The 22604-nt window shown below is 43.1% G+C and overlaps 1 protein-coding gene and 1 non-coding gene across 2 annotated transcripts; both read right to left on the bottom strand.

The window, feature by feature from the left end:
• Positions 1-20202: 20202 nt before the first annotated feature.
• Positions 20203-22480, bottom strand: Rpl37 (ribosomal protein L37). Its single transcript, XM_005086510.4, has 4 exons — positions 22380-22480; positions 21681-21816; positions 21407-21491; positions 20203-20319 (listed from the first exon to the last, which is right to left on the bottom strand). The coding sequence occupies exons 1-4, from the start codon at positions 22380-22382 to the stop codon at positions 20250-20252; spliced, it is 294 nt and encodes a 97-aa protein (XP_005086567.1). The 5' UTR covers positions 22383-22480; the 3' UTR covers positions 20203-20249.
• On the bottom strand, positions 20397-20476 carry LOC121144397. The gene has a single exon (XR_005881761.1). It is a non-coding gene; the product is annotated as a small nucleolar RNA SNORD72 (small nucleolar RNA).
• Positions 22481-22604: the final 124 nt, after the last annotated feature.

Here is a 22604-nt window from a genome sequence, read left to right as displayed (position 1 = left end):
AGAAATCCTGTCTCGTAAAACCAAAACAAAAAACAAAAAAAAAAAACCTAAAGATCATGCGAAGGCAACAGGAGAGCTTTATTTTTATTTTTGTTTTTTTGTAAAATGTTATTGTCAGATATAATTATAGTTACCACAGAGTCCAAGTCTCAAAACTCCTAGAATCAAAATAAAATACTCTGAGAAAGTGGAAAAGCAAATGTTTATCACACATCTTTGAATTTTCCTTGGAAACACATTTTAAGTCAATTTAACACTTTGATTTACCTTTCCATAGTCTTAGTTAGAAAATGAATCCAGCCAGGTGGTGGTGGCACACGCCTTTAATCCCAGCACTCGGGAGGCAGAGGTAGGCGAATCTCTGTGAGTTAGAGACCAGCCTGGTCTACCAGAGCGAGTTCCAGGGCAGCCTCCAAAGCCACAGAGAACACTCTGGCCAGCCCAGAGTTCTGTGAGAACCACGAAGGTGCAAAGGATCCCTTTAAAGGACTGACCCCTGCCAGCTTATACTCTCTTTTTCTCTCGTCTTCCTCTCCTCCATGTCCTCTCCTCTCCTCTCTCTCTCTCTGTCTCTCTCTGTCTCTCTGTCTCTGTCTCTGTCTCTGTCTCTCTCTCTCTCTCTCTCTCTCTCATCTTATCTCTCTCAGCTCTGCACAGGTTGGTTAACTCTCACCCCCCCCTTTCCCTCCTTGTCCACCAATAAAACTCCACATGGGATCGTTGGAAAAAAAAAAAGCCACAGAGAAACCCTGTCTCAAAAAGCCAAAAAAGAAATAAATAAAATAAAGTAAAAATAAAAAAATTTAATTCAATAAAGTTTTATTGTCAAACCTATTTAAGTAAAAGACAATTTAAAATTTTTTAAATGAAGAAATGCACTCTCGTATTATTTTTACTTTTGGTCAAAGACTATTGCTTTCACTGCCAAAACAGAGTTATGTCCCTCAACCTTGACTAATTTATTTTCATTCTTAGTTTTGGGGTTTTTCGTTTGGTTTGTTTTTTTTATGTGTGTGGGGGTTATTTGTTTGTTTGGTTTTGGTTTTTTGTTTTGGTTTTTGGTTTTTCGAGACAGGGTTTCTCTGTATTGTTTTGGAAGCTGTCCTGGAACTTGTCTGGTAGACCAGGCTGCGCTCGAACTCACAGAGATACGCCTGCCTCTGCCTCCCAAGTGCTGGGATTAATGGCATGCGCCACCAACGCCCGGCTATTTTTTATTTTTTTATGTCTTCAATAAAGCCTACATTTTCAGGTTGTGTGCAAAGTCTGAAACAGTAAGTCAAACTGTTGGGCAGGAACTTAGAGATTGTCTTATCTCTTGACCACAGCTCAGGCTTAAGCAGCTTTTCATGCTCAGGGTTTTGAATGTTTTGTTTGGAGGATTTGTGTTGTTATTAGTTTTGGGGGGTGTTTTGTTTTGTTTTTCTTATTTTGAGCGAAAAACCCAAATCAAATTGAATGCTGAAATGGTAAAGAATAAGCCTGCTATAGCTCCTTGCTTCTTCTTTGCTTCCTGGTTTTAAAAAAGTTTAAGAGTGCTTTCTTATACCTTCTTTTCATTCATTCTTGCACTGATCCATCTCCAAGTCTTCACTTTCTTCAAATACTTTTTAATTCCAGACACTATGAAAACTGATATTCTTCAGTGATATGAAAAGTCATGGTCCCTACTGTTGAGGAAGGTGAACAGTGTGATATTCTTTGTATTTCCCTGGCCCCCACCCACCCATGATGGATTATGCTACATAGCTCAACAGTCTTCTAGCATGGAAGCAAAGATAAACTACCCTGTGGCTGTTACCCAGTTACTGACCTATCATTTTTAAGTCCAGCCCATCTCGGCAAAGTGCATGGAGTATAAGCAAGCAGGAATTGCATAGAAGTACCTTGAATCTACTCCAGTTTAAGAGAAGATACTATAAACTATAAGCCTGCTTACTCTAGTTTAAGATACTATAGACTGTAAACCTACTTTAGTACTGTGGCATTTATTAATTCAAATGAGTTTGATCCTGATGAAAACACACCAGGATGACCTAGTATTGGTAGAGCATAATGGAGGAGACAGACATCTGTCTGCTTATACTCTAGCCCACTGGTGCCTCTAAGAAATTGTGTCTCTTCTTGTTCTTTCCTTAAGTACTAGAGTCTACAGTATGGCGATGTTTATGACACCTCGGTGTCCATCTGTATTTATGGTAGCTAAGGTAAGATAGGAAGATAGGAAGAGGACCACGGAAATGACTAGGTGGATAAAGACACTAGCTACCTAAGCCAGATGACCCAAGTTAGGTAAAAAGCAGGATGTGTCTAGAGAGATGGTTCAGTGTTAAAAGCACGCAAGGTCTACGTAGGTAGGAACAGAGCATCTGCATCCACCCGTCTCTACTTTCTTACTGTGGACACAATGTAACCAACTACTTGGCGCTCCTGCTACCATACCTTAAAGACATCACAGACTGCACATTCAACCTGGGATACAAAATGAACTCTTCCTGAAGCCTTTTTTTCTTTTTGGGGGTACTTTGTCTCAACAGTGATAACAGTCACTAACACTCATTCTTTCTTTGTTGTCAGATAAACCTCAGGAGATTACACTATATTAGATATTACGGACTAAATTGGTGTATCTCTAAAAATGTGCCTGTTAAAATTCTACCCTTAAAATTTGAGGATAAATCAGGTTGTGAGAGTAAGATCATAGGAATAGAACATGTGCCTTTAGAGACAGCTTTAAAGACCCCAGAGGGCTCTCTTTCCACCATGTAGGATGACAACACAAGGAGCGAACAGTCTGCTTTCTTTTTTTTCATTTGGTCATAAGCCGCCTGATCAATTTATAAAATCTGGATAAAGAGAAAGCAAAGTTTGTTTTGTTCCCTGCATCAAAACACTTTTTATCAGATTCTCCGGCATACACCAAATGAGTGCCCTACAAGTTAATTCAGTTTTTGACAAGTTCTTCCTGAAAACAGTGTCCGACCCCATAAGTAAAGAGCTTCAATCCATAGCACCACCTCCCTTATCAGCTGTCAACTACACACCTCAGGGTATGGCTTCATACTTCAGTACATCACAGCCAATAACCCTTCCTCTAGTTCTGGTAGTTTCTACAGCAGCTCACACAACCGAAGAAAACACTATACTTAGACAGTTTACTTAGTTAATTACAGATAATGTCACAAAAGTTTCACTCAGATGCCAGAGACAGATCAGGCAAAGAATTTAGCAAGAGGTCCCTAAGCCCACTCCCAGCGTACACCACCAAGGAACTTGTAAATGTTCAGCAATCCCAACCATGTGCTTTTGTGTTGTGGAATGTTAGTTTAAGATGTGTTACATTTGTTTATGCTGTGGAATATTTAATGATGCAAAGATGTGTTGCATTTGTTTAACTGTAAAGTTGTGTTAATTTCCTGTCTAAAACACCTGATTGGTCTAATAAAGAGTTGAATGACCAGTAGCTAAGCAGGAAAGAGAAATAGATAGGGCTGCCAGGCAGAGAGAATAAATAGAAGAGAGAAGAGCTAGGAACAAGAAAAGGAGAAGGAGAGGATGAAGCCAGGGGACACCAACCCAGCCACACAGCCAGACATGGAGTAAGAAGGAAAAAAGGATGTGCAGAATAGAGAAAGACAAAAGCCCAGAGGCAAAAGGTAGAGGGATAATTTAAGAAAAGCTAGATAGAAACAAGCCAAGCTAAGACCAAGCATTCATAAATAAGAATAAGTCTCCATGTATTTATTTGGGAGCTGCATGGTGGACCCCCAATCGAGAAAAAAAAAACAGCTACACTTTTGCTTTTTTGTAGAGTCTATATTACATAAGTAGGACCAATGGACTCAACTTTCATCCCTTTGCCCTCCACAGAGGCTGGAAGACAGAGCTGACAGTGTCAATTTTCTAGTCACAGGGTTGGATCCTTTGGTAAGCATGCCCTATCTGAAGGCATCCCAGAATCCTTTTGTTAAAACAAAAGATGTTCCTGTTATATACATGGAGGATTGCAAGGGTGACAGGTGCTCTGTCAGGAACAGGGTTCAAAATCCAAATGTTCGACAAATGATTTTTCTAGTGCCTCTTTCTGCAAAGGTGTTTAGAGCCAGGAACCAAGTGCAAGTATCAAGTATATATTTGTCCTTTTATCACTATTACAGAAGGCCAAACTACTGTGCCTCCTTAGTCTTTCCTCAGTTGAGATGTTTTTCCAGACATTTCCAAGTTCTGCGTCCTTAGCAGTGTTGTAGCACACTGACAGTCTACTGTCATTACACTTATCAAAGCCAGGTCCTGTCAACAGGATTCATCCTGTTGATCTTGACCTCGGTTACCTGGCTTTGTCACATTTTTCTCTTTCCAGAGTTTGGAAGGACATCATTAATTAAAGTTCATCCTTTTTTTTGTTTGTTTGTTTTTTTTTTTTTTTTTGAGACAGGGTTTCTCTGAATTGTTTTGGACCATGTCCTGGAACTAGCTTAAAGTTCATCCTTAAAGACTGGAAATTGCTGCACTATGGTGGCACATGCCTTTAATTCCAGCACTTGAGAGGCAGAGGCAGGAGAATCTCTGTGAGTTCGAGACCAGACTGGTCTACAAGTCGAGTTCCAGGACAGCCAAAGCTACATAGAGAAACCCTGTCTTGAAAAGAAAAAAACAAAACAAAAATCTGGAAATTTAGGACTGGAGAAATGGTTGAATGGATAAGTGGGTAAGAGAACATACTGGTCTTCCAGAGGACCCAAGTTTAGTTTAGTTCTCAGCACCCACAGCAGGTCTCTCTCTCTCTCTCTCTCTCTCTCTCTCTCTCTCTCTCTCTCTCTCTCTCTCTCTCTCTCTCTCTCACACACACACACACACACACACACACACACACACAAATAAATTACTGGAACCATTGGAAATTTGTACTCCTTATGCTTTAACTTGTAGTATTCACTGAGAATTTGTGAGACTGAATTGGAAAGATCACAAACAAGGTCCAGGCCAATTTGGCTTACACAGTGAGACTATTGCTTTAAAAAAAAAAGTAAGTACCATTACATAAATTATTTTGGAATTCTTCGTGTCCTCTCTCCCTTCTATTTATTTACTCGAGCAAACACTCTCTTACCCCACTATTGAAGCAGCGTCTCACTATGTAGCCCTGACTGGCCTAGATTCAGAACCCAATTTGTAGACCAGTGTGGTGTTTTAAATGGGAATTCTGTCCCCCATACACTCATATATTTGAATATTTGGTGCCCAGATGGTGAAACTGTTTGGGAGGATTAGGAGGTGTGGCCTCATTGAAGGGCGTTTGTCACTGGAATTGGGCTTCAAGGTTTCAAAAGTCCACATAATTCCCAGTCAGTGCTTCTACGTACACACTACACCTTGTCCTGGTGGACCCAATGTAATCTCTCAGCTACTCCTGTAGATCCCTGCCTGCCTGCTGCCATGCTCCCCAACATGATGGTCATGAACTCTAACCTTATGGAGCCATGAGCCCCCAGATTAAATGCTGTGTTTTATAAGTTGCTGTTGTCATGGTGCTTTCACATGGCAACAGAGGAGTACCTAAGATAACCAGGCTGGCCTTGATCATTCATTGGTCCTCCTGCCTCTGCCCCTGGTCCCAATATGACAGTTGTGCATCTCCATGCCTGTCTAGTTATTTATTGACAGCAGATATTTTAAATCCAATACTGTTTCTTATTGCTCAAATCATTTCAGCTCTCATTAGAGACCCCTGTTTCAGTGGCTTGATATCCTTCTGTTGTGAAATATTTAACTATGTAAAGGTGTGCTGCATTTGTTTATGCTGCAGATTGTTACTTTAATGTATAAAGGTGTGCTACATTTGTTTCTGCTGCATTTGTTTAAATATGTGAAGATGTGTTGCTGTTTCACCTTGCCTGCCTAAGGAACTGGATTGGTCTAATAAAAATCTGAACAGCCAATAGCTATGTAGGAAATTTGTTAGGTGGGGCTGACAGGCAGAAAGAATAAGTAGGAGAGCAAAGAAGAGAATGAGGGTGAATAAGAGGGACATGCTTGGGGACAGAAGCCAGGCAGCTGCCAGCCAGACTTGAAGATACCAGGAAAGCAAGATATATAGAAAGAAAGAAAGGTAAAAAAGCCCTGAGACAAAAGGCAGATAAAGAAAAACAGACTAAAATGAGAGTGAAGCATTTAAAACTAATAATAAGTCAATGTGTCATGACTTTGGAGCTGGTTGGTGGCCCAAGAGAAGCCTAGTACATCCTCCACCAGTATAGTTTTATTAGTTTCATGCCTTTCCACTTTCTGTCATTCCAGGGTGCTCTGACTCATCGTGTGTAGTTCTTTTCCTTGTCTTTTTATTTTGTTTTTTTTTTTTGTTTTTTTTTTGTTTTTTGAGACAGGGTTTCTCTGTATTGTATTGGAGGCTGTCCTGGAACTTGCTCTGTAGACCAAGCTGGCCTCGAACTCACAGAGATCTGCCTGCCTCAGCGTCCCGAGTGCTGGGATTAAAGGCATGCACCACCAATACCTGGCTCCTTTTCTTTGTCTTTGGATCAGTCTTTCTTTCTTTCTTTCTTTCTTTCTTTCTTTCTTTCTTTCTTTCTTTCTTTCTTTCTTTCTTTTTTTGAGACAGGGTTTCTCTGTGGCTTTGGAGGCTGTCCTGGAACTAGCTCTTATAGACCAGGCTGGTCTTGAACTCACAAAGATCCGCCTGCCTCTGCCTCCCGAGTGCTGGGATTAAAGGCGTGTGCCACCAACGCCCGGCTTTTTTCATATTTTTTAATTTAACTTTTTACATATGTCACTCCCAGTTCCCTCTCCCTCCCCTCCTCCCCAACCCTGGATCAGTCATTTCTTGAAGAGTCTTAGTTACTTCTTTTGTGGATTGGTATTTGGTGCTAAGCATGCTCACTGCCCCCAGATCTTCTTTGCTGAAAAACAGAGAAATAGGCATGTATGGGTATACTACTAACTCATGCATCTATCCATATCTCAAAATATTCTTTCCAGGAAACCATGTTGTCTTTAGACATGAAGGCTGACACTGTTACCAAAACACTATAAACTAGGTGACTTAAAAGCAACAAAAGGCCAGGCAGTGGTGGCACACGCCTTTAATCCCAGCACTTGGGAGGCAGAGGCAAGTGGATCTCTGAGTTCCAGTCCAGGCTAGTCTACAGAGTGAGTTCCAGGACAACCTCCAAAGCTACACAGAGAAACCCTGTCTCGGAAGAAAAAAAAATCTCTCAAGGAGTAAAGCATCCATCAGTCACACTGTTAGGCTAAAGACATCCATTAGTTACTTCTTAAAAAAAAAGATTTATTTATTTATTATGTATACAGAGTTCTGACTACATGTATCCCTGCAGTTCAGAAGAGGGTACCAGATCTCATTACAGATAGTTTTGAGCCACCATGTGGATGCTGGGAATTGAACTCAGGACCTCTGGAAGATCAGTCGGTGCTCTTAACCTCTGAGACATCTTTCCAGACCCATTAATTACTTCTGTTGTTTGACCTTTAAGGAATGAAAACAAGTTTGAACTCTCTACCCTATATCAAGATGAAGTGGAGCTATTTCTATGGGCCCCAACAAATATGCTATCACATTCATTGTCTGGTGGGAAGCCATTTCCTGGTTCTTAGTTGATGGCTTATTGCTGTCGTTTCACATGGTGGAAGTGGAAAGGCTGCTCTCAGGAACTTCTTCCACAGGGGCAGTGATACTATTCATAAGGGTCTCACTCTCAGGACCTGATCACTCCCTCCAAATCGCCACATCACCCCATAGCACTGATGATTTGATTTCAACATGTACCTTTCAGAGAGACACGAATGTTCAGCTGATACTACATGCTGGCACTAGTTCCTTTTCTTTTGCTGTGATAAAGCACCCTGACAAAAAGTAACTTAGAAAAGCAAAGGCTTATTTTGGCTTACGGTTCCAGGGAGGTAGAGTCTACTGTGGCAGGGAAGACATGGCAATAGGCAATGAAGCCATGGCAGTGGGAGCAGGAAGTTCCTATGTTGCATCATCTGCACACAGGAAGCAAAACCCAGCAGGAAGTGTGGCCAGGTTAAACAAACAAACAAACTTCAAAGCCTGACTCAAGCCATACACTTCCTCTAGCTAGGCTCCAGCTCCTAAAGTTTTCACAGCCTTCACAAACAGTAGCAACTAACTGGGAATCAAGTGTTCAAATACACGAGCCTATGAGGGGCATTTCTCATTCAAAAGCCACAATCCCTATCTGCAGCAATCTAATTGACTTGTTGCAATGCTGTAACTTTGACAAAAGTTATACTAAATACCTCTTTCAATAAAAAAAAAAAATTAGTTTGCTTCCTGCTTCTCTGATAAACTACTCTGAGCAACAGGGGAATGAAGGGGACTGTTTGTTTGTACTTCCAGGTCACAACCCGTCACTGAGAGAACTCAGGACAGGAAGCCAAGCAGGAGCTTAAGCAGAAGCCATGAGGGAATTATACCCTTTGGCTCACTCTGTGGCTTATGCTTAGTGATCGGGGCCTCTTGTATCAATTACTAATCAAGAGAGTTCTCCCCATATACACACCCACAGGCCAACTTGCTGCGGGTGCATAATTCCTCAGTTAAGATTCCTTCTTCCTCTGTGACCAGGACAGAATGCCTTGTGAGGCTGTGGGCCATGGGAGCAGATGGGAACAGTCTGACTGCTATGGAGGCAGAAAACCGAGTAGTGTAACTACTCCTTAAGGCAAAGACTGCATAACTGACACACGGTGTCAGTCCCTAGTGGTCTGACTTATCAGAGCCATTAGGAACAATTGGTTATCTCTGTCTGAAGGCCCCATAAATGTCCGAGAATGACAACAATAGAGAAGGGACAGACACTGTTGAGGGAACTAGGAACAAGAGAAGCTGTGTTTGAACCTTAGTTCACTGGGCCAGATAGAACTGGGTTCAAAGGACAGTTAAGGAAAAGGTTGATTCAGCATGGACCTCGAGGCTGGTATGAGGCTTTAGTGACTTTGCTGAGCCCTTTGGTGAAAGAAGACCTTTGTAAAGTAGGAAAGGCTTTGGTAGGTCTCAGCGACTTAGACCAATATGTAAAGAGTGTCCATAAAGTGAGAGCTCAACCTAGAGGAGATTTTTTAAAATGGTGAAGCAGAGGAAGAGGTTTGTCTGGGTTGTTGGAAGACATATGTGGCAAGATCTGTGTTGAGCCACAGTTTCTAAGGGGAAAAATGATAAAAAGCCAAACTGTGTGCCAATGAGCTTCTAGAAGGCTTGGAAGCCCAGGGAGCTGTTCACAGAAGACATCCATGCAAACACAAACCAGTGAAGACCATCATGACTGCCCCAGGGGTAGGCAATTATTCCCCAGAGTGAGGCAGATACATTTCCCTTTAGCACAAGGTTATGCTGGGGGGGGGGGGATGGTTTGCCCTGCCAGGAACTTCCCCACCAGCCAGGAATGGTGGATGGAAAGGCAACAGTCATAGCTACATTTACAGTGCCAACCCCAGGGCCACTCAGATCCATCAAGGGAGAGCAATGGTCATGTTCCCCCTTGGCTCTGTCTGAGCAGATTAACTCAGCCCACTGAGATCATTAGATGTGGAGAAATGTAGGAAGGCTGTGCGGAAGAGCTCTCGGTTATGAAAATGTAATAATGGCTTAGAGAAAATGACCAAGAATTACAGAGAACCAATTAAGTTAAAACCCCCATCCATGCTTTGTACCCAACCTTGACCTGTGGATGAAGAATTGATACAATGGACGAAACCTTTCCATGCTGTGTGGATAGACCTTGTTCAACTTTAGTGTCTTCATAAGGAGATGTGAACTTCTGCAATCACCTGAAACCTGCTCAGATGACAACAGACTTTCAGAGGGTTTAACCAAGGTTATTTTTGTAACCCCACTATTTGTTAGTGAATGGTGGTTCAAGATATTGCCTTACCCTGCCTATTCTCTGAAAAAGATTGTCATGTAAATGACAGAATGCTAAACTCTGAGTATTTTAGAGATTTGGAAAGTTACAGGAGCGACAACTAGGCACAATGATACTTTCACCTACCTTATAATCCTACTGGGGCTGTGTTAATTTAAAAAAATCCAAGCCAGGGGTTGGTGGCACATGCCTTTAATCGTAGCACTGGGGGGCAGAGGCAGGCGGATCTCTGTGAGTTTGAGGCCAGCCTGGTCTACAGAGCGAGTTCCAGATAGCCTCCAAGACAATACAGAGAAACCCTGTCTCAAAAAAAAAAGATACTACAAGAGGCCATAAGGCTGTTGAATAAAAACTTAAATGCCAGGAGTAGGCTACATCCTTGTGAATTGTTGACCAAGGAAGCCCCTGAGGCCCCCCAAATCATGTAAACTATTAGTACTGCTGTTGATTATATGCCACAACTAGATGTAAGACCCTATTGCAGAAGATACCACATGTGCACGCTGTGACTACAGGACATGGAGATATTAAGCTGACAGTGAACTGAAACTCTCACCCTGCTGACTGGCTTTTGTAGTGCCAAAGGAGATCCACACAGGCTGCTGGTGGAGACCTGTCACCAGCATTCTTACTTGACTGTAGACGCTGCATGCTAAAATACTGACATGTAGGGCAAGATGTGCTACTTGGGCAATAATGTCTCAGCTATCTTGGATAAGATCAACAAGCAGGGTTCTGATTGGATTTAAGGCCTACTCCACTAGAGGGAGTTTATGTCTGGTATTGTAAACCAGGATAAAAACCTGTGCCTGAGGAGATCATAGGACCTAATGGGGAAGCAACTTCTTTTTTTTTTTTTTTTTCTTTTTTGGTTTTTCGAGACAGGGTTTCTCTGTGGCTTTGGAGGCTGTCCTGGAACTCACTTTGTAGACCAGGCTGGCCTCGAACTCACAGAGATCCACCTGCCTCTGCCTCCCAAGTGCTGGGATTAAAGGCGTGCGCCACCAACGCCCGGTGGGGAAGCAACTTCTATTGTTTTACTAGATGTACGTGATGTGTCTGTCAGACTCCCTTCTAAACATGTGTGCTTGCACCCACAGATCACGGTGGCTACGAACCCCAACTTAAAACCACTGGTGCTGCTGAAACAAGTGACAAGGGCACAGTGGCCTAATTCTTAGCATAGCTGGATATCTACAGTCACCCCTTCCAAGACTCAGGGATCATTGCTGAAGAGGGAGAGAAAAGAATGTAAGGGCCAGAGGAAGGGGTTGTTGACAGTTTCCTACTAGATTGAAATATTTCATCCTGCAAGGAAAGCTCTTTAAAGCACTGAGGGAAACAACTCAAAAGAGCTCCAGGAAGTCCCTGAAACTGACAAGCTTCACTAGGCCCTCTCCCTGCTAGAGTAAGTAATAAAAGCTGAGTCCTTTTCAGAAGCTCCAAGCAAAGTTGAAAAGGAGACTGAGGTCAGACCAGCTGTGTGGGAGAGGCAGAAACCAGCTGAGCTGCCTGGAAGAGGTTTAGACTAGTCACTTGGAAAGGACATTCTCCAACCTGTTTACCTCCCCGCAGCTAGTAGTGTGCTCCAGGTTCCCAGCTTTTGAGAGATGTCACTTGTGCTGGGGTTGGTCTTGGTGATGCAACTGTCTTTGAGCCATTTCTGCTTCTTTGAGTAAATCCTCACCCATATTCCTATGTGATAGGGAAGTCCTATGTATATGTCAATAAAGCACTGTTGGCCAATAGGGAAGCAAGATAAGTGGGACTAGGAGTCCTAGGAGTCGAGGAGGATGCCGGGAAGGAGAAACACAGGGAGTCGCCATGTAGCTGCCATAGGGGTAAAAAGTCCGGACCCTTTCTCTGGTAAGAGAAATACTTAGATTAACAATATGGAGTAAATACTTAAGTCAGAGCTAGCCAGTAAGAAACAAGCAAGGCCAACAGCTTCATAAGTAATATAGCCTCCTGTGTGTTCATTTGGGACTGATGCAGCTCTGGAACCAGGCTGGCAGGAAGGCTTCTCTCTACAAATGGTTGTCAGGAGCGGGATTGAATTTCCATGTAGAACTACAAAAGCTTTAAAGGAATTTTAGAAACAAAAGGACGGAGAGAAAAGCATGGGTTCTTGGTAACAGCATTTTCTCAGGTGGGCTCTGTTTTGCTAGCGACAAGCAGAGACTCACGCGGCTTGCTTAAGGGAGTCTTCCTGACTCAGCATAAGCAAAAAAAAAAAAAAGAACCCAGCAAGGTTCTTTTAAGAGGCTCTGCTAACAATTGAAAGGTGTGTATGCACAGCTAGAAATGGCAGTGACCACATCTCTAAGCCGGAAGCTTTTGCTGGATGTCAGCCTAGACTGAGGCAATGAGCTGGAATCACGCTTATGCCTGCCATCTTGGAAAAACTGCAGTTTAAACAGCCATGGTTTTTAGCAGATAAGACACATGGCCAGAAAAACAAAAAGGTTTACAGTAAAGTCAGATTCAGATGAAGAAAAATCTCTAAAGGCATAGTGGTAAATAGATAGAGAAGCCAGTTGTGGTGGCACATGCTGGTAGGTAGGATTTGCTCCAGAGGCAGAGGCAGAGGCAGGCGGATTTCCAGGGAAACACTGTCTCAGAGAAATAAATAAAAATAAATAAGAGTAAAAGAAATAGAGTAATATAAGCCACGTATGATGGAAAATACACAGAGAGTCTGAATACTTTATGCTATTGTGTTTTTCAGTTTTTTGATTGCTGAAGGAACAAATGCTAAAGTACACTTGATTATAAATGCTGCTGAATTAATTCAACTTATATCTTTTGAAAATGCCTTGACTTCAAAATTTAAGTATAAGGATATGTTACTTTGGAAAAGATATTTTATTTCTGTTTCCACAGAAAATGGAAAGCTGTGGACTCCTTCCAGGCTTCTGTGGTTTGATGAACCAAGACCCCCGGAAGCAGTGGCCCAAGTGATTCAACATTTAAAACAGCTAAGATGAATGCAGCCTTACAGACCCCGAAAATAAGGACTTAACACAGGTTTCTGAGTTTTGTCATGATCCCCATGGTATGAACAGTGCCCCAATCCAGCATGAAGCAGTTTGGAATGATTGATGCCCAAATTCCCATATTGTTCATAAATCTTAGTTTTCATTTAAATGACGTTGTTTATAATTGGTTAATGATCACAGCCAATCTCTTTTTAATGGTAAAAAGGGGAATTATGATATGGGTATGGTTTTTCATTTAGTGATACAAATTCAAGGTCAATTCTGTGGTATGTATATTTCTCCTCTAGATTAAGTATTGTGCTTATAATGATCTTTTAAAACATTAATGCATAATTAAATACAGACTATAGATAGTCACTTATAATAGTCAGAACTTATAGTTAGGCTAGCTAGGTTTTCTAGATATACAGAGATACATTTGAGATAGATAGATAGTCTTCAAACCTTTCAAAGACCTTCAGAAAATGGCATTTAAAGTTGTTTAAGGTTTTTCTTGACAATGAGAAATGTCTGCTCCTGGCAGCACCAATTATGTCTGAGAGGAAGATGGGCATTGAAGAAACTCATTATGGAGTTTGCTTTCAACATGGCAAGATTAGCATTTGGGCAAGAAACTGCTCTTGCCTGGACTGCTTGACTGTTGCTGTATAATCTGGACATGCAGGACCCATATGAAAGTGACCGCTGAACTCAAACAGTCCTTCAGGGTTCCTGCTTCATGGAAGAGTCTATAAGACTTTCTGCAGGACACAGAAAAATGAATGACAGACTGACAATGCAGATGGACAGTTTGAAATTTCCTGCTTTGCTGAGAAATCTTCTGGACACATTGTGGCCTATGGGCTGAAGATGGATGCCCCAATATTACAGAGGAACTTCGGGTGACTGTCCAGGTAGCAAATGTCTCTTTCAAATCTAGTGTTTATATATTATCCTTCTGTGGTCTTTGATAGGGTTGAAGACAGATGGTTATAATCAGTTTTCCTTAGTTATGATAAAAGATAAGCTACATATAAGACTTTAGACTCACCTAGATAGGACAGATGGTACTTTCTTTAAATTTTACTAAATGTTAATGGACAAAATTGTAACTATATTCTTACTTGATAACTGTTTTGTTATATATAATTTGACTATGTTAAAGTTAAAACCTTTCTTTTTATTTAGACAGAAAAGAGGAGATGATGGGGAAGTCCTGTGTATATGTCAATAAAGCACCAAGAGCAAACCGTAATGTCAATGAGCATTTATATTAGAAGATGATACTGTATAATGATTGCTAGTATTTGCAAACTCTTACTGTATGGACATCACACCAAACGCCATATGTACACCATAGCATTTTATTCTTACAGCAATACCTTGTAATAGAGGTGCTTATGACGTATGAAATTCTCTGCCATTCTACAAAATAAAAAACGCCTCTGGGTAACTTTAATATCTTAACTTTATCAACTTACGTGCTTTCTACTTGATTATTTTTGTTTTTTGTTTTTTCGAGATAGGGTTTCTCTGTGACTTTGGAGGCTGTCCTAGAACTAGCTCTTGTAGACCAGGCAGGTCTCGAACTCACAGAGATCCCCCTGCCCCTGCCTCTCCGAGTGCTGGGATTAAAGGTCTGTACGGCCACCGCCCGGCTTTCCAGCCCTATGTGCTGGGATTCTAGCATGTATGTCACAATATCTACTGCATTATTCTTGTTGAAGAAAGTGTTACTAAATGATCATTTAAACTTAAATTTATGTTCCGGTTCACATTACCACCTAGGTGACCACCAGTCACACAAACACTGAAATCTAGCTAGCGAAATGTAAGGTATGCTGATGATGTAAAGTATATTGTACTTAAGTAGGGAGAAAAAAAATCTAAGATGTCTCAATTTCTAGTGCCAATTATGTGGTGACAAATGTCGGTTAGATTAATACATAGGATTAATTTTACATTTTAAATGTCTACGAGAAAATTTAAAACTACATATTTGATTTGCATTTGTAACTGATGTTACATTTATTTTTAACATTTACTATTTCTGCATATGTGCAGATGTTATGCCACGTTTGTGTACTTTTTGGGGTCTGTTGTTTTCTCTTGAAGCACAGGTTCTCCATTTCCTCCACACTGTATACTTCAGCTTAGCTAGTAGCCCTAAAGCTTCCTAGCAATTCTCCTGTCTCAGCTTTCAGTCTTCCTGTAGGAGTGCCAAGGTTACAGATGTGTGTCACTGCATCTTTTTTCTTCTTTGGGGGAGGGGAGAGACAGGATTTCTCTGAGTAGCACTGGAATTTGCTCAGTAGATTGGGCTGGCCTTGAACACAAGAGATACATCTGCCTCTGCCTCCTGGGTGCTGGGATTGAAGGTGTGTGCTACCACCACCTGGCTTTTTATTGTCTTGGGTTGCTAGGATTGAACTCCAGGTATCAGTCTCTGTTGGCCAGGGTGTTTTAGCTATCACTTTTACTTGCTGGGCCATCTCCCTGGCCCTAACTTTATCTTGCTAATAGACAGCGTTTGTCTATACTTGCAATACATTTAGTCAAGCCAGAGAAAGAGACCCACTGTAGTCTAACGGGACTCAATTTAAAGTCTAAGTTAAAAGTCCTGGTTGGTAGGCAAGGGCCTGATCTTCTTCATGAAAATTTGAAGGTTGATTTGTATTTTTACTATCAAGTAAGGGCAGGTTTGCTGTGACCATAATTATTTTTATTATTTTTTTTGGTTTTTCGAGACAGGGTTTCTGTGTGGCTTTGGAGGCTGTCCTGGAACTCGCTCTGTAGACCAGGCTGGCCTCGAACTCACAGAGATCTGCCTTCCTCTGCCTCCCGAGTGCTGGGATTAAAGGTGTGGGCCACCAACGCCCGGCGACCATAATTATTTTGAAATGGCTTGTAGTCTTTTTCTTTGAGGTAAGAGTAGCCCATACTAGACTGGCTTTGAACTCATAATCTCCTGCCTCCCACTCACAAGTGCTAAGATTACAGGCATGTATTGTACCACCACGCTTAGTTTCACTGTTACGTTTGGAAGTGTTAGCCCATTGCTAAAATTACATGTACGGATGTCTAAATGGTGCTTTTCACCTGTTTTGTGGTGTACGGTTAGCATTTTGGTTGTACATCCTGCCCAGATGCGTATTTGATCCTGTAAAGCAAATCTGGTACCAATTTCAATTATTTAAAAGAATGCACTCCAATACTCACTAACAGCATCTTTATTACCAGGGGAAAAAGCTTGTATGTTAAACAAATACTTTTTTCATGTTGTAGTTTGTGTTTACAAAGTGAGTTACAAAGTATCACCACAAGACTCTTGGGATTCAGTGGAACAGTGGTGGCACACACTCCCAGTACTCAGGAGGCAGAGGCAGGTGGATCCCTGTGAATTTGAGACCAGCCTGGTCTACAAAGACTTCCAGGACAGGATCCAAAGTTACACAGAGAAACCTGTCTAGAAAAACTAAGACTATTGGGATTCTAGATCATTATGCCATGCTGCTGTCTCACAGGATTCTCTCAAGAGCCATCTCTAACAGGAGCACTTTGAATGTTTCCTGTTTCCTCTCCTCCTTTGGGGATCTGCTTCTCCTCGAGGGCTGCTGCTCAGATTATGCCTTCCCCATTCCCAGATGACTAGTTATTTTTTCCACTCTTCACTCCATGGCTCTGCACCTGAAATAACATGTGCTACCAGGCTTGTTCCTCAGCTTCCTCTGGTAACTAACTTGTAACTTGAGAAAACCAGACCTACCCCTAGACGCTGTACCTCCTCTTGTTTTTAGCAATAAACTTTGAGCCATCTTCCCAGCTCTAGTTCTTGGGTTTCTTACAAGGAACTGGGCTTACAGGCTGTGAAAGTAGCAAGGTGACTTTACTCAAGCAAAGCAACACTGTAGATCATAAATAGGCTACCAAGAGTGAAAACTGGGCCCTGCAGAGGCAAGCAAGCCATGGCTGTGCAGATGAGGATGTGAGTTTCAATGCCTAGTTCCTACATTTTAAAAAAAAGTGTGAAAAAAAAAAAGCCGGGCATTAGTGGCACACGCCTTTAATCCCAGCACTAGAGAGGCAGAGGCAGGCGGGTCTCTGAGTTTGAGGTCATCCTGGTTTACAGAGTTCCAGGAATGTCTCCAAACAACAGAGAAACCCTGTCTCAAAAAACAAAGAGAAAGGCAGGGAATGGCGATTCATACCTTCAATCCCAGCACTAGTTAGAGATGATCTCTTGAATTTGCCAGCCTGGTCTACAAAGTAAACTCAGGGTAGCCAGCACTACATGTGGAGACCCTTTTTCATAAAACCAAGAGCCAGGCAAACAAGGTTATTAGTGTTCTCTGTGTCCTGTTGTTGCAGGACAGATAAGTAGATTAAAGCTCTCTCGTCTGCTAGCTTGGCTAAAATGGGAAGTATCTGGTTTAATGTAAAATCCTGTTTTACAGTAAAACAGTATAGAGAAGGGCTGGTTACTAAAAAGCATGGGTAATTTTCTACTTAAAGGAAGAATCTTTCTTTTTCTGTTTATTTTACTTAAATTAGAAATAAGTTTGCTTGACGTGTCAATACCAGCTCTCGTCCTCCCCTCCTCCCCCCCACCTAAGGAAGAATCATCTTATTCCATTGTTCAGAATGGAGTCTATGGACAGAGTGTGTGCAGCTAAGGGTTAAGATGTGTCTATACACAGCCCAAAGCAAGGAGACCCAGGTTGCTAATTACTCAGTTTGTCTGCCTCACTGGGGATTAACTCACAGAAATCCATCTGCCTGTCTCCACCTCCCAAGTGCTGGGATTTTAAAGAATTTATTCAGCAAGCCAGTTAAGAAATTCTTGTATTTAATCCAATCTTGAAAGCTAACCTTCTACTTTAACATCTTGCCTGTTAATTCAAACTTCTGAGAGCCCTGTAATGTCTTCCACAAAACTGCCTTGGGGGCCGGGCGGTGGTGGAGCAGGCCTTTAGTCCCAGCACTCGGAAGGCAGAGGCAGGCAGATCTCTGTGAGTTGGAGGCCGGGCGGGTCCGACAGCTTCCAAAACAATAGAGAAACCCTGTCTTGTAAAAACCAAACCAAGCCGGGCGGTGGTGGCACACACCTTTAATCCCAGCACTCGGGAGGCAGAGGCAGGCGGATCTCTGCGAGTTCGAGGCCAGCCTGGTCTACAAAGTGAGTTCCAGGACAGCCTCCAAAGCTACAGAGAAACTGTCTTGAAAAACCAAAAAACAAAAACCAAACCAAAAAAAAACTGCTTTGGGTGTCTCGGTGTCATGGAGTATGCCTTTAATCTGGGAGGCAAAGGCAGGAGGATCTATTTGAATTCAAGGCCAACCTGGTCTACAGAGCAAGTACCAGGGCAGGTTCTAAAGCTACAGAGAAACCCTGTCATGTAAACCACACAAACAAGTATGTGGCCTTCTTGACAAGAGAAACCTAATAATTTATCTTGGTTCAATTCGAGGGTATGGTCCAGCAAGGCAAGGGAGATACAGTGCTAAGTGCAGCTCCAGCTGGCCATGGTGACCTGCAGTCAGGAAGCACTGGTGCGCCCGTGCTCAGAGGGCTTCTTTCACACTACAGCTGGCCCAGACCAACTTTTGATCAAGACAGAGATGTAAAAGGGAGAATTCGGGGCTGGCAAGCAGTAAAGGTACTTGCCAGCAAACCTTTCTATTTCTTCCTTGGCCTGACTTTCACGTGCCCACATATGACAAATAGAAAAAAGGGTCTGTGAGAACTGGGGGAGACATTTCAGAGGTCACTTCAGAAAAGCTGAAAAATCTTATTTCCCACTCCAGATCTTTTAAAATCCATTTTTGCAATTTCACATGCATTGGTAGTTTGTCATGGCTGTTGGGTTCGCTGGTACTGGAATCACAGTTGTGAGCTGCCATGTGGGTGCTGGGAACTGAGCCTGGTTCTGCAAGCAGTCAGTGCTCTTAACCCACCAAGATGTCTCTAACCCCTCCCACTTTAGATTTAAGCCGCAGGAAAATGTTTCTAGAAACATGGTTTCATGCAGTTCAGAATGGTCTCACTCCCTAGTTCCTCCTGCTTCTATCATCCCCAATGGTAAGATCACAGGCTTCTCATCACCCTTGTTTACAAACTAAAAAATGTAACATTTTTATAAATACTGAAAGTAGTAGTAAAGTGTGACTTCTGATAATAGTCCTATGCGGAGGAGGTTCATGCCTTTAATATCAGCACTAAATCTATTATGTACAAGAAAGATCAAGCTAACAAATTTCCCCACAGGTATAAGCCATTCTTATGCTTGCTAACAAAGGGATTTTCGTCAAGCACTACCTATTCTTGTGACTGTGCTAACCTCATCTTCCCGTTTCTAGATTTACTCGAGTCCAATTACCTACCTAGCTAAACTCCTACTCGTCTAAATGTCTGATTATCCTGTTAGAACTCACCGATTTTAATCACTACTAACCATAAAATAAGACTACCACAGGCTATGAATTTCATCAAGATTAAATGCAAACTGTCAAAAGCAACTTCATGGCCTTGAATTTAGCACCTTTGAAGGAGAGTACAGTCTCATATACTAGAAAGTCCAAGCAACCCTTAGATTAGCAACTCATAACAAGTAAATAGCATTTGAAAAGCATCAGTAGCTCAGGCTGGTCTCCAACTGAGATCTGTCTGCTTTCAAGTGCTGGGAATAAAGGCAAGCACCATCCTGCCTACTTGGCTGTATCCAGAATGAAGAGCTCAATAGCAGGTCAGGAGCAGGGATTACAAATGGCTCCCACCCTTGAGGGTTTCCATTACCAGTTATAAGGATTTTCAAGTCCTTTACAGACTGAAAGCACCTTAAGATACCCTAGCATGGCAGGGATTAAAAGCTCACTTTTTTTTCCAGACAGGGTTTCTCTGTGGCTTTTGGAAGCTGTCCTGGAACTCGCTCTGTAGACCAGGCTAGCCTAGAACACAGAGAACTTCCTGCTTCTGTCTCCTAAGTGCTGGAATTAATAATTTAGGGCGCACACTTAGCTACTTAATACAACTATTCTAGTAACTCCTCTTTAAAGTTTGTCTTCCCTAACAAATCTTCTCACTCATCATTTATCAACCTCCATGCCAAGGGTAACGGAAACAGGCAGGTTCACATCCTTTCCCAAGTGAGAAGTCATTCAGTCCCTACCCCTATACTTCAGTCTCATAGGAACTAACCTTATGTACGAAGACCCAGTTCTTAACATGCCATTAAGAAACTTAGATTCCAAGGCAATCACATAACCAAACACTGAACTGACATTAAATTACCTTAGCACACCACACATCGTTTTCAAAACCAGAACATTTTATTTTTATGACTGACTGAAATCCTCAAGATGAACTGGATGCTGCAACAGCTGCCCTCTTGGGTTTAGGTGTCGTCCCTTCACGGAATCCATGTCTGTCCCATGTTAAAGACAAGAAAAGTTAATGTAGCAACACCAACACATTTCAATTCAGCCAAAATAACCTCAATAAAGCTTATCTCAGTTAAATGTCGAAATCAGTATAGCATTCATATGTTCAGACATTTATTTTTAAAACATCACTGATAAGCTGTTTTTACCCCACTAAAGACACCCACATTAAATCACAACAACTGATTCAAATATACTCAACTCTTTCAGTCAAGGGTATTTATGACCACTATTCTTTATGCTATTCAAGGACAGGCCCCAATCTTAGTAGCAGAAAACAATGACCAATAACAGAACATTTGAAGCTGCTCACCCAGGAGTGAATTCTAACTAACACTCAGACCTACTTTTAGGAACCTCATTTTACAAAGGTAAGTGATCTGAAGCACAGACAGGTTAAGAATGCTTAAAGTAGACTCAGTTAATAAAGCACTAGCAAACTACTACACTACACACCAAGCCCACAAAGTGCAAACACAAATGTTTACAGACTCACACTGCCATGTGACCTTCAAAAGTTGGGTCCTAGTAGACAGCAGTCAGTGCACACCATCCAAACCCCATGGGCAATCCCCACAATGGACCGCCTCAGACTGCTGGAATAGCAGTGATAAGCAGTACAGCTTTGTCTGGCAGCCTTGGTGAAAACCCAGTAGGGTTGTTTAGAAACCAAAAGCGAAGACTAAACCAAGTGAGCTGCCTCCTCGACCCCATTCACAGAACAAGTCCTGGCAGTGTTTGAAAGGTTTAGGCATTACACTGGCCTGCTCTATTACCTGGCAGAACGCACTGAGACCAGCCCAGAGTTCCATGAGAACCAGTCTGCACCAGGTGCAACGGACCCCCTTAAAGGACAGACCCCCGCCCACTTACTCTCCCATGTCTGTCTCCCCCTTTTGGTCTAACTATAATAAACTGTAGTTAACGTGCTCTCCATGGCTTGTGCTCCGTCCATCATGCCGGTCCTTATTCCAAAATTAACAGTGTCACTGCCACTTTTCACCAGCGCGGAAAGCTACAGGACCGGCTCTTATCCCAGCCCAGTCAACGACACCGAAACAAAAACTGTACCTGAATCTTCGATAGACAATTTTTAGGTGCCTCATCCGTCCAGTCCCGGTAGTGTTTCGCCTCTTAGCCTTGGCACTCCAATTATCTAAGAAAACAGGATTCCAAAGGTTTTTCCAAGTGCCCACCGCCAGCCAATCCCCTTAGAAACTACGGTGTTTTTAACACTGACCAACACAGCAACCGCCAAAGTTCTTTACACACCAGCTAACACGTGCCGAGTACAGAGCTATCACACCCCTCCCTCGGCCCGATGCAAAGACAGCCCGGTACTCACACTTTCTCTTGCGCTTGGCAGGGTAGCCACATTTGCCACAGGTGGACTTCTGAAGGTGGTAGGCCTTCGAGCCACAGCGGCGGCACAGCGTGTGCGTTTTGTTGCGACGCTTTCCAAAGGATGACGTTCCTTTCGTCTGCACAGTGAGGGCATTAAGAAGCGGGTTTGAAAGCTGGCCCCTTTCCCATGCACTCTGGCATTTTCACGGAAAACGCCCACCGACGCGACATTTACACGAGGCAAGACGGGGCAGAGCTTTCAGCTCTTCGCACGCGAGCTAAAGGAAGTGGCTGCCGCTAACCCGCACGCTCTAGTGTCCCGCTCCGCACGGACACCAGTACTTTAAGTCGCCGGGAGACCAAAGGTGGCCGCCTCCTAGTCCCAGCTCCGGCGAACAAACACGTCCCCAGCTTTCTCGGCGGCGGGGACAAGTGTCCCCAGAACTGTCCTAAGCGCCTGCCGCGGGGAGACAACAGTGCGTACGTCCCCCCAAGCCCCAGAGACGAACGGCGGCGCTGGGGCCGAAGGCTCGCCCGCCAGCGCTGCCGTTCCTCTGCCTCCTGCCCGCCACCGCACGCCCGCTCCTGGCCCAGCGGCTCCCCACACTCGCAATCCCGTCACCCACGCGCCGACGGCGGGCAGGGCAGCTCGGGGAAGAAGGATGGAAAGAGATTTACAGAGCCCAGGGACCACACTCACCATCTTGCTTCTGCCGCCGAGGCCAAAGAGACCGGAAGAGAAAGCGCTTCCCCTACTTCCTGCGGATAAGCTTCCGCCCGGCGAACTGCTTCCGGCGGGCGAGGTGCAGGGCCGTCAAGCCTCCGGCGCCGTGGTGTGGGCGGGACCGGGAGAGTGAGGCAGCCAATCGCGCTCCTGCGCCCGGAGGGGGTGTGGCTAGCGCGTCCGACTCCACCTTCTGGAGCG

This window comes from Mesocricetus auratus, unplaced genomic scaffold, assembly GCF_017639785.1.
Source record: "Mesocricetus auratus isolate SY011 unplaced genomic scaffold, BCM_Maur_2.0 Super-Scaffold_100015, whole genome shotgun sequence".
NCBI classification, from domain to species: Eukaryota; Metazoa; Chordata; class Mammalia; order Rodentia; family Cricetidae; genus Mesocricetus; species Mesocricetus auratus.
The sequence above is the reverse complement of the archived record's forward strand: the minus strand, read 5'-3'. Positions and strand labels throughout refer to the sequence as shown.

Coding starts and splice junctions, on each gene's coding strand:
- Rpl37 (XM_005086510.4), bottom strand. Junction 21,492..21,680: donor TGCCAAGCGCAAGAGAAAGT/GTGAGTACCGGG, acceptor CTGTTTTCTTAG/ATAATTGGAGTGCCAAGGCT. Junction 20,320..21,406: donor ATTGTCTATCGAAGATTCAG/GTACAGTTTTTG, acceptor AACATGGGACAG/ACATGGATTCCGTGAAGGGA.